Here is a 12,478-nt window from a genome sequence, read left to right on the forward strand (position 1 = left end):
AACAGTCGGTAAATCAACAATAAATACACAATAAATATCTAATTGTGCAAGAAAGAGTGTGTTTGTGTAATCAAAGCCAGGATATGATGCTCAACTAGACTCAAACAGGATTTTTAAGTGTTTTTAAAATAACTGAGGGACTGGGCACCACTGAAAAGACTCCATCGCCTCTGCTTTTAAGCCTGGATCCAGGGGTAACCAAACCAGTGTAAGGAAGTCAATATAGATTTAGATGTATTTACTATGATGTAAAATCACCCCGGTGGTGAGTTAAATCTTTAAAATTTAATTCAACAATAAAGTGGCTATTATATTCTATAATTGCTTTTGAGTTGGTCGTTCTTTCCCAACACTGAAACACAGTATAAAGAGCAGCAGAAGTGAAATCAGTTGCAAAGATGATAAAAATCTCTGAAGTTTGGAATATTACAGACTAGAAAAACACATGTTACTATTATCAGCTGAGGCCCTACTTTAGAAAGAGAAAAAAGGTCCACACCCACATGCCACAGTTTTTTATCAGTTACTAACAATATGAAAAACAACCCCAAGTGTTCCTTAAATAAAGGTCAGTACAGTGTCATCATTAAGCTCGTATTTGTTCATTTCCCTAATAAGTAAAACTCCCTCATAGTGTTTTACTTAGTTTGTCGTCATAATTTTGATATTGTTCACCGAGCTGTCTGGTTCTGGACCCCACGGGAGATTGTCACATTTGCTTTTCAACCATTCAAAGGACTGAGGTACCATCTATCTCTGCATGGGTCAGCCTCAGAAGCTCATATGCTGTAAATTCATTGTCTTTGGTTGTTTTTTGCAGCCATGGACTAATTCATTGTCAAGTGCAAGTCTGTTTGGGTCAGTCCACAATCGCTCTCAGCTGACACGGGATAGTGTGGTGTAAGTCTCGCTGTAACGTTGGACCTGCTTCAGAATTTTGTCTTTGTTTTCTGTATTTGCACAGCATGTTTAAACTTGGTGTTTGGTGAACTTGAGGTTATCGAGCATTGGGATTTCGTGGTTGTAAATTTGCCAGCAAGAACAGAGAAACTCTTTAGGGTTTGGGGAATATTTGAGTGGAGCACAGCATCACTCAGTGGGAAGGAAACTTTTGACCTCATCTAGGGAGAGGGAGAAAAGAGCTCATCAGAAGTCCAGGTGATAGCACACCTGCAGAATGCTCTCTTCCACCGAAATGCTTCATAGCCACAGTGCAGCAGGTGTGAGTCTAAGTCTCACTTCATAAACTAACAAGACATAACTCGATTTGAAAAATCATGCTGCCAAACTTCTTGAAATTTTTATTTGTACAATCCAGGTGCTTGGAAAAATATGTTGATTTGTAGTATGTGTTACATCCATGAGTGTACAGGGCTATAATCACACCAAAGCTTCCCAAAAGGGGTCACAAAATGTGCCCAAATCTGAAGTGTACATCACATTTTGTGCGTTATCCTAGCTTATTGTTATACATCGCACAGAACATACCTTAAGAAACATGTTCTCTTACTTTATTATCTACCAACTGCCAGGTATACTATACAATCACCGTGGCATGCAGGAGGTGAGCCACATGACAGCTTTACCTCGTCAAGCCCCGCTTTCAAGAAAGCAAAGCTGACAACTGCTGATTGAACTCGATGCCTCACGGAGCTCCGTTTATCTCTGATTTAAACAAAGATGCCTCTTGGCCAGCCTTTGTATTTGTATTTATGTCAGCATGTTTAAGCATCTGGAATGTGTGATGTTAAAAAATGATTCGCTTAGCTGACTCTCTTACTGTTTTGTTTCCACTCGTTTTCCATGTGGTGCTGTCTCTAGAAAGAGCAGTTTATCTCTTTGCAATCAGGGCATCAGCTCTTTGAAGAAGTCAGGTCTCATTCTTTCGCCTTCATTGACACCAACTGCAATTTTATCAGAGTTTAACTTCATGCAAATGCTCGAAATTTTTTCAGCTTGAGAGCACTCAGCAGAAAGTTTCACTTTAACCTCACACTTAATGCCAGAGTGACTGTTTGAAAGTCATCCACACAGCTTTTATACAAACTGTGGTAAATGTATATTTGATCATTTCTACAAAACATTGCCCTGTAATTAGATCAGAAATTCCCCAAAGCACCAAATTATTATTATTTTCATTTTTTTTAAAAAATAAGCACTCTTAACAAAGGTTAAATGTATAAGCATTAATTTATTAATAATTTATTAATCAACAATGTCACAAGTTGGCTGTGCAAACCCATGTCATATCCATACAGCAAGATTTGTACGATAGCACATTTTCATGAGCGAACTCACTCCACGAGATGGATAAAGTCAACACATGAGCAAACATCGTATTCCAAATCTGACAAAGAATCAACTGTGACAGTGAACATAGATTTTAGAAGCTCGGAGATGATAAACTTTATAGTTATACATTTATTTTCACCATAACACTGGGCCCCAGGGGCCACTGTAGTCCCACAGGTAGGGTCTGTATTGGTAGGCTTTGTAGAAGGAAGTGATCAGTGATGATCTGACCGAATCCTCTTTCAGACCCAGTCCTTCTGCTTTGTACAAATCCTTACAAAACTCTGATGTCTGCTGCTTCCGCTTCGTTTTGTACCTCCTGTTCTGAAACCAGATTTTCACCTGGGTCTCGGTTAGTCTTAAGGTTCTGGCCAGCTGAGCTCTCTCTGGGGCCGACAGGTATTTCTGGTGATTAAATTTCTTCTCCAGTTCGAGCACTTGGAGGTGTGTAAACGCAGCTCTGGAGCGCTTCTGCTTTCCGGGAGAGGGCAAAGTTGACTCTGAGGAGCTGGGACACGATGTGTCCAGAGATTCTGTGAAGCACAGATGAGATCCAGTCGTTAAACAGGTAAACTGGTTTACAGCAGGCTTTGTGAACTTGTTTGTGATCATTGTGAGATAAGCAGCTGCCATTACAAATTAAAATTTTAAAGCAAGTCTTTTGTTGTTACTCTGCATCATTCTGCACATTATTCACAGTAAACAACACACATCAAACAGATTTGGTCACTTTATCTAAGCACAGCAACCCTGCTGCTGGAAGCCTGCAGACGCTCACCTGTCTGTAATCCAAAGGCTGTTTCCTGAAGACAGAAATGTGGTGAAAACTTTCCTGGTTCTTCATTCCACTGCGAACATCTTTCCTCCTTCTGCGAGCAGCATTTATCATTAAATCGCGCGCTGTCCTTGTTGGAGAGGATGTCCTCAATGAGGAAGGAAGTCAGTGGTTTGGCCGAGTCAGACATTTCCAGCCGGTAATTCCAGAAATCCGAGGACTCTCGGTGCATCAGAGGCGCAGTGGGAGAAGTGGCTGAAGCACTGTGAGTCCTCACACACTTACACAGTCTGAATTTATACAATGGCAGGGGCGGGCTCAGACTGCACAGACGGGTTAAGGAGGCGGGACGGCTAAAGTTTACTTCTACTTTCACTAACTTTCATTCAAGGTTCCTACTCAGCTCTGCTGCAATATATCAAGTCCATAAAAACATACAAAAAGAAGTACTCATCCTTTTTATTTTAGAAGTGATCTGTATAGAGAAAGATTTTAAAAATTCAAACATGTCCGTGTAAAAGAAAAAAAACAACTTTAGGTTGATTGTAAAAAGATTAATTTAAATATTTGTAGGTGTCTTTATGCATGCTTTTATGTTTAAATGGAAAAACAGTCTGGTGTGGTTCTACTTATACACATGTGCAGAAAGGTGTCTAATATGTGATCTAAACTCAAACAAAATGATTAGAAACTCATTTCTGTACAAGAAAAATATAATGGGTACATGTTGGCAATGTACTTTTTTAGCTATGATCTATTCCTACCAGAGATAACTGAGTGACATCCAAACTTAGCCAATAAACCTGTATCAGAAAAGCAAGCATTGCATGTTCACAAAGTGTGTTTAGTCTTTCTGTGGAAGAAGTTTGAGTCCACAAGGAGGGACAGAGCTACCTGCTCCAGACACACTAAAAAGTCTCGCAGTGAGCCCTCCATCAGCTCAGTATTGTAACCCATTGGCTTCAGCGAGACAAATGTGCCAGTAGCGGGGGTGGGTGGGGGCCAGTGGCTGGGGTCAGAGTGGGTGGTCATGCCTCCTGAAGCACTAATGAGTTGGACACATTTAGGCCGGCTCCTGAATGGACACGCTCATTGTTTGACGGCTGTTTATTTGTTGTTCTCTGCAGTCCGGCCTGACCTTTCTCCGTCCACTAAGATGTTTACAGGCGGTGTCGGAGTTGCTCTGGGATTTCATGCTTCATTTGGAAATGCGTGAATGTTGGTATGACAAACACAGTCCTCTCCGTGGCCCCTGATGGCGCTGACTCCACCAGCTTCTCTTTGCCAAATACACACTTACATCACACTGATGGCTGCTACTATTATCAGCAGCACTTAAACTGCATCACTGTATGCATTATACACTGTATATGAATATACAGCCTTATATGTTTAATATATAGATAAATATTATCACCAGACTAAGTCATGTCTGTCACTTTCTTTCCTGTGTTGTGGATAATCATTTATGAAAGCTATCTGTGTGTAATCTCTTGAGGTTCCTCGTTTGCATTACCTGCTGTCTTGTCAACAGCGTATTAAGATTAAATGTTTGATTTGTCTCACCATGAAATCTTTGCATGCGACCGTCTGCCTGTTAAAGTATGTTGAACTGTAAGCACAGAAAATCCCACTTTTGTCTAGACATAGTTGGTTTGTTCCTCGTAAAACTCCTTACGTTTATTTTTGGATCATACTGTACTGAACGTGGAACCAAGCGAAACCACACTACAGCTGTGTGCAAAATGACTTTCTACTAGAAATGCATACATTGCATTTATTTCAGGCATATGTCACTTTTATTTCACCATCTAAAAAACATTTGATTGTGGTTATAACGATGCTTGACAGAATAAGAAACCTCACATACTTGTCTGATGACATAAGCAAAAACAAGGTCAGCATGGACAGCGAGCGCCTGGGCTGTGTGGGGAGGGGAAGTCCTACGATTGAAGTGGTTCTTTTAAGACTCTGTGCAGTCATCCACCACCCTTATTCTGTGACAATCGACATGATTGCTCCGAACAATGGCATTCCCTCTATAATCACTCTGTCCTAGACAGTCATGGCATGGTTATCTAGATGTGCATCAGAGGTAACATAAGAGAGCTGCTGACCTTTCAGCCTAGAAAGGCATTTGTCCTCCCCGGTGCAGTGGTGACGATGTTTTCTTTGAGCCACCAAAAGTTTTTGTGCCATCAATCTTCTGTTATTTTCTTGCTGTTTCATTATCTGAGATGATGACTGCGAGGACTTGTCGCAGCAGCAGATTTGTCAGCATTCTGTCTTCTTATCTGCTCAGCATCAGAGTTGTTTTATACTGTACCCTACGACTGGCTGTTGCACAAGAATCCTCTTTGTAAAGTGTGTGACATAACCAATATGTCATCAGAGGGAACAGGTCAGTTTAAAGTTTGCACAAAAAAGTAAATGATAAAGAAACAATTACTCTGAATTTACTAACTATGAACCATTTTTTTCTTCTCCAAATTCAGTGAAGGGAAAATTAAAGTAACTTATCTTTGACCTATGTGAGATAGTTTTGCGCTATGTATATGCAATTCTAGTGTTTTCCACTAGAGGGAGCTTTAAAGCCAGTCTGACACCTACTTTAAAGGAGAGGGATTATGTACCATGGACTGTTATTTCGTCTACAACCAGCTCAGCTACAAAATTCAACAGCTTCTTAGTTTTGTTTAGGCGAGTTGTTGCAATGTGCATGAGCTCCTGCGCAATCATAGACAACAGTTCATCATTTCATCATCACACTGACATTTGAAGTCTCTGACATAGTCAGGGACGCATCTTTCTTTCTAACCACAGCATGACTTAAACCCTTTGTGGATTTTGGAAACCATAATGTCTCTTCAAGCGATGGTCAGACTCACGTCATTCTCTATTTAAACTGCCCCTCATCACAAGCAGTGTAATCAAGCACCTTTTATGTGGACGAGGAGAAAAGAAAAACTCCCTTTCCACCTTTTCAAAACAAAGCACAGGTACTGCGCATGAGCTCACAGTTTTCCTCTCTGAAAAGACACAGATTTGACTATTCATTAGTGAGATGTTGCTGAATGTCATTTAAAAAAAATCTTTATCTAACCAATTACTTCAGTTGAAAGACGGTTACGGTGTCATGAGATCACAGGGTTACGTCATTTTAAGGCTTTTCTTTATGCTTCTAAATTAAAATTAAAATAGTTCACACCAAAGGTTATGGCTACACGTGATCTATAATAAAATGTATTTATTTACTGGTGTTATTAAGAAGAATGAGACCTATATATATTTTTAAAGTTACATTTTAAAGGCATACACCATTAACATAACTTCTGCAAAGCCCTTCTACACACACACACACACACACACACACACACACACACACACACACACACACACACACACACACACGCACACATAGAGTCATTATCTGATCTCTCTTGGTCTCCTCTCTGTCTACAGCTTCATCCTTATCTATGCAGAGATGCTCCTTCAGCCCGTGTGTCTTCTCTGAGAGGTGTTTATTCTCTGCGTTCACGCGCAATAAATGACACAAACCCATTTTTCCTCCAATCACGTGATAAAATAAAAGTGATTTTGACGCGGAACGAGTCGCGTTGAAATATATCTCTGATGGATTTGACGTTATGATTTTATAATTTTAAATTAATGCCACACTTTATTACTGTAGAGGTGTAAAGAGACGACTTTAATGATCAAAAATAACTGAATTTTATTTTACACAAATCTGTGTTTGGGGGTTTGATTGGCGCTCACCTGCCTGTGGCTCGTCGATACACGACACGTCAGACTGGAACTGTTTCCCACTTGATTGAAAGTTTGAAAAAGTTAAAGAGCCACTCTGTCTGCGGGTTTGTTTACCAAGCAGAGCCCCGGGACAGGACAAGCTCTCCGGCCTTATCAGCGGATTTGTGAATGGGGCAATAATGAGCTGAGTTTTGATAGAGCAGCGCTGTCAGGTCAGATGTCACTTCATCCATTAGCTGTTTGATGGCTCTCTTTGATAAACCCGGCAGACGACAACGCCACAACCAGTTACACTTAAAGGTTCCTAACAAGGTACGCTGTCGTTTTTGAGCTCATCCTGGAAAACTGGGTGACAAAGTCTTTCAAATTTATATAATAAGTTTTTTTCTTTCTTTATTTTTTAAAGCTCCACTCAAAAGTCACGGAGAAATTTAAAAAAAAAAAAAAAACCGAATAATTAAAAAGCAGTTTAGTACATTAAACCTATTTTTAAAACATACTTTATATGAAGTCATCATATTGCATGTCTTTATACTTAAGGATAGACTACATAGAGGTAGAGGATTGGTTGTCCCATTGCTTGTTGCTGCCGCATTAGAGGGCACTGTGGGTATTTTACGCGTTCATTTTGCACTGGTCAATTTGTGGAGTTTGCATTTTTATGAAAAGCTCACGCAACATTAGTCGTTTTAAAAATGCACACTTATAAAGAAAAGCCAAAAGTAATGGATTTGATTTGAATCCGTTTTTACCGTGCTAACTACATTAAAATATTTGTAATTTTTGTATTTGCCAAACAGTGATTGGTCGTAATTAAACTGCTATAAATAACTTGTTGCCATATAATATGTGAAATATATCCCAAATGTGTCATTCATGAATGATATCAAGCCATCTTGAGCCACAAACAACATTCCTGTCACAAGGTAGACACCGCAATCAGTTTTTGGCAAAGTGACTTTTATATATATGCACTTTATTTATCCAGATAAAAACGTCTCGTTAATATTAAAAATGTCTTTTTAAGAGTAATCTGGCCAATAAGAAGAAGAAATGGCAACAAATATAACAATAGTTCTGTAAACAATATTTACGTGGCCAAAAAAGACCGGATTGGTTATAATGTATAGGTGCAATAAGACACAGTCATAAAGATACTTGAACAACTGATTTTTAAATTGTATATAAAGACCCTTTGTAAATCGTGTTCACTGAAGTCTGTTTACAAATACAAGTAATTTTAAGTAAAGATATTACACACCTATGTGTAAGGTTTTTGGCACCTATGATGCTTCCGTGTGCTGTCTGTCAAAACTGATCTCACACAGATCATCTCAGGCGGTCCAGCAGTACGCACTTGTCATAACTGTGACTCGTGTGATTCTGATTGCAGTAAAGGGTTGCCACATTAAAACTAGCAACCTTAGAATAGAGATCCCGGAAACCTTCTTTACCTGGGCGATCGAGCATGACCAAGACTTAAAATGGAGAGTCAGATAGATGATAATGTAGTTCATTTTTATCGTGTTTGCGCTGACTCGCTCAGTTTACCTGTTGCAAAACCCGTTTTTTAAAGATATCACTGATACATGAGTTCGAAACAATATGATATTTATTCTGAGTTTTTTGTGGCTTTAATATTCTACATTATTAAAACATCGTAAGAATGAAGAATATTAACTATAATAAATAAAAACTGTGGCTGGTTCCGATTCACGGTTTAAATAGAAAAACGGTTTAAAAGTTCATTTCTTAACTTTGATATATTGATATATTTATCTAAACAGAACAAAAATTTATGCATTCTTATCACCATTTTTTACTGAAACCCACTGATAACCAACCGTGTTACAGGGCTGGTTGTCACTGAGTGTCGTTGATGCTTCAGTAGTTTTTGTTACAATTAACTCAGAAATGAAAGGGCAGCCCATTTTGAGCTGTCACCTTAGGATTCGATTCATGACTCATTATTGAAAGTAATTCAATGATCAGGAAAACAAAAAGTATACCAACCAACCCCGGATTGCCCTAATTCAGAATTTGCGTCTAGACACAGAAAAGTATAACTGAATATTAAAGCGTTTATTCTTCACAATCGATCCATCAGAAAATTTTTGAACAACGGAAAATTATCATACGATCCCACACCAACTACACAAATTTGATACTGAAATGTCTCAGTGGTTCCTGCTATACAGCCGTTTAGTCCCTTTATCACCAGCCTCTTATACCCTGTAGAGAGGCCCGAAACGGCCCGTGGCTGAAGTGCGTCTCGGTGTTTCCTGTTAAATCATTCAGCTGGCTGTTGGACATCTGTGCCGCAGAAGGTGACGCGCCGTGATAACTGCAGCCGTACATGCTGCTGTTTCCGTATCCAAGCGCGGGGTTATAATGTCCAAGTGTTACATTGAAGGGCGCTGAATGGGAACCGGCACCGCACAGCTTCCCGTCCCGCACCAGCACGGGAACCGCGACCCTCCTGGGTGCAGGCAGATAACCCGCCAGCTCCAGAGATTTGTCCTGCCTCTGTCGTTTACATTTGTACCTGCGGTTCTGGAACCAGATCTTCACCTGGGTGGAGGTGAGCTGGAGCACGTGGGCCAGGTGCTCTCTCTCCGGGGCGGACAGGTAGCGCTGCTGTCTGAAACGCCTCTCTAGTTGGGACACTTGAGACTGGGAGAAGAGGACCCGGGGCTTCCTTCGCACCCTGGGCCTTTGGGGGGGGTTGTTACAATCAGATGGACTGTCGAACCCGGTCATCTCTGCACCACAAAACAAAAACACAGTCACATACCTGTTTACTACCTAAAATTTGCCAAATCATTTGTAATTGAAATGTGCAACACTTCTGCCACATGTTTGTAAAATAAAGCTTAAATGAAGTGGAAAGTTGTAGTAAAAAATTAATTTGATTATTTTTTAGATTTTAATGAAAAAAATTTCCAAAACTCCAGACATTGACAACATTAAAAAATTTTGGTTAACTCACATTTTGATCTTGAAGTCTGCAGTTCGCAGAAAATTGTCAATTTTTTAAAATGTATTAATTTAGGTGCCGATTACTTTTGGAAACCATTGCAAGGCAGGAATCTCACTGGTTCAGTGAGATTCATGTGGTCTGTTTAGGTTATCAGACTAAGATCTAAAGGGAAAATGAAACCGTTTCATTCGGGCCGTCTCATTAACGCGTCCGGTATCGTGTTTTTGTGGAGCTGCCTAAATCCACAACCAGCGGCTCGTGAATTGAATTTGACTTTGTTGTCCACCGTGTCATCTCACCATGCTCGTGCATCTCCTCTTCTCCCGGGTTGTGAGCATCGAGCTTGTCAAGTATCTCCGAGGCGCGCGGCTCCGAGTGGCATTCGTAAAAGTCGCTCTTCTGGGGCGCAGCGTGCACGTGCTGATGATGCAAGGGCACAACCTGGTCAGCCGTTAGAAAATCATGCTCATAGTCGTGGTGTTGCTCCATCCTCAAGATATCCTTCACGGAAAAAGGCGTCGAGGTCGTCGTACTGGGATGCATGCCTTCCACTTAGTGCTTAGATTTGATCCTCGCTGAGCTCGAGCTGCTGTTGCTGCTGATGAAGCCAGAGGGATCTGTTAACTGACTGATGAGTGAGGGCCTAAGAAGATTTGAATCATTCAGTGGTCCAAGCTAATGAGCAAGGTAGATAGTCAACATCAGCCCCTGTTTGACCAAATGACCAACACCCACAGCCTGCGCACACTACTCTGCAGCCCCAGCTTTCCTTCTCACCTTACAGAGACACCTTTCATCATGTCCGCCCTTCTCTCCCTGCGAAAAAGGGCGCAATTCCCGAGTTTAATTAAGAAATGAGACTTTTGGTGAGCGCACGTGTCAGTAAGCACACGGCCTACCGCAAAACTCCTGGAGTTATAGCCAAAGTATGAGCTAATTTCTTCATTGTGCACAAAATAAAGTGATTGCCGACCTTTCTATGCAGGTTTTTAAGACTAATATCCTTGTTCAAGTTGGAAATCAGGCTGCAGTAAACATGATTTACGAAAGGCTTATATATAAAATAAAGAAATGAGCTGTTTTGCAAGTATCTCTCTGTTTCTCTGGCATATATCACAATCAGCCAATTAAAATATCTTTATTGTTAGGTTCTCTTTAATAAAAGAGATTTTATTATCAAGGAGACTTTTTTTTACCTGCGTAAATAAAGGATTTTAAAACTTCTTTCTTTCTTTCTTTCTTTCTTTCTTTCTTTCTTTCTTTCTTTCTTTCTTTCTTTCTTTCTTCTTTGCCAAAAAAACCTCAGAATGACTTCGGCATCATTGATGAGACATACTTTTGAGATTTGTTTTTCTGTTTTGTTTTTTTTACGAATACATTTATAACAAGGAAAACTATAGTAGCCAATCAAGGGAAACCATCACAGCCTAATTACTCTGTTTTAAAATGGGAGGCACTTATTCAGAGTCTCGCCAGTCCTCGCTCTTTGTGAGCTGAGCCCCTTAATCAGTGTGCAGGTCCTCGGGGGTTGAGTGATGTGGGGTGATGTTGAGCAGCTTTACCGTCAACATTGTTTTCGAGCCATGTTATTAGTGTTCTCAGGCCACAACAAACAGTAACATTACACCTGATGTTGTGGAAGTGGAGAGGCAGCGGCGCCAGCCTGCAATGCTTGACTGAAGGTCGAGACGCGCTTCCACAGACACAGGAACACGGACAGACACGGCCTGTCCACTGCGCGAGATATACAGAGGGCACTTACGGGGATGGGTGCTTTTGAGAGTATTTAAAGGGCCCTTTAATATTATAGAACAAGTGGGGTTCTAACAGACGAACACATTCAATGGTAAAGAACAAAAACCGGGAACTCGATGGTCTTCAGTGTGCTGCGTACCGCGAGTTAAAACAAAGATAACTCTGCCTTCCTGGTCAGGATCCTGACAAAGATATTTTTAACCTCAGTGAGACCTTTACCTGGATGTATAGAGGACTGTCTTTGCAAGTTAAGACTAAGCTAATTCATTTTAAAGTGTGTCCACCAGTTTTTAAACCACCCTTAAAATATTTTCTCTTCAACAAGTGCTAAAAGTTATTAGATTAGTTACTTAGACTACTTATGTGGTACTAACATTTGTTCAGAACCTGATAGACTTTTTTGTTAGTTCGATGTTTTTTATGCGTAAGAGAAACCAGGAAAATATAGCAAAACGCAAAGTAACACAATTAATAAAACGGCAGCAAAACACCCACAGTCCAGAGGAAAGTCGTGTGTCAGTGAACCACAGTGGGGCGCTGGGGGGGAAAGGGGGGGGGGTTTCTTCAACTAAATGAACACCTCACGTGCGCTCCAGTGCAGTTTCTTCTGATCCAGATTTGCACAACAGAAATGAATGTATACTTTCTAAAAGTCAATATGCCAACATGTTTGAGTTTTGGGCTAACAGATTAGAAGTTAACTCATTCTGACTTATTTATTAGGCATGTCTGGTATAAAACCTTCCAGATCCAGTAAAAAAAATCTGCTAATGGTAATAACAATTCAAATAGTTTTATGTAACGCAATAAAATCGTAGCTTAAGCCACAATGAATCATTACGTTATTTTATTAATCATAAAGGGGCTCATTTATGTCAGATGTTTGAATAATGAACGTGAATTATTCT

The 12,478-nt window shown here is 40.2% G+C and overlaps 2 protein-coding genes across 2 annotated transcripts; both read right to left on the bottom strand.

Annotated features, from left to right (window-relative positions):
• Positions 1–2,203: 2,203 nt before the first annotated feature.
• nkx3-1 (NK3 homeobox 1) lies at positions 2,204–3,323 on the bottom strand. Its single transcript, XM_031726998.2, has 2 exons — positions 3,071–3,323; positions 2,204–2,825 (listed from the first exon to the last, which is right to left on the bottom strand). Exons 1-2 carry the CDS (start codon positions 3,297–3,299, stop codon positions 2,428–2,430), a joined length of 627 nt encoding a protein of 208 aa, XP_031582858.1. The 5' UTR covers positions 3,300–3,323; the 3' UTR covers positions 2,204–2,427.
• Positions 3,324–9,049: 5,726 nt separating this feature from the next.
• Positions 9,050–10,358, bottom strand: nkx2.7 (NK2 transcription factor related 7). The gene is made up of 2 exons (XM_031726975.1): positions 10,115–10,358; positions 9,050–9,597 (listed from the first exon to the last, which is right to left on the bottom strand). Exons 1-2 carry the CDS (start codon positions 10,356–10,358, stop codon positions 9,050–9,052), a joined length of 792 nt encoding a protein of 263 aa, XP_031582835.1.
• Positions 10,359–12,478: the final 2,120 nt, after the last annotated feature.

The sequence above is a fragment of the Oreochromis aureus genome, linkage group 12 (genome assembly GCF_013358895.1).
Source record: "Oreochromis aureus strain Israel breed Guangdong linkage group 12, ZZ_aureus, whole genome shotgun sequence".
In the NCBI taxonomy this organism is placed as follows: Eukaryota; Metazoa; Chordata; class Actinopteri; order Cichliformes; family Cichlidae; genus Oreochromis; species Oreochromis aureus.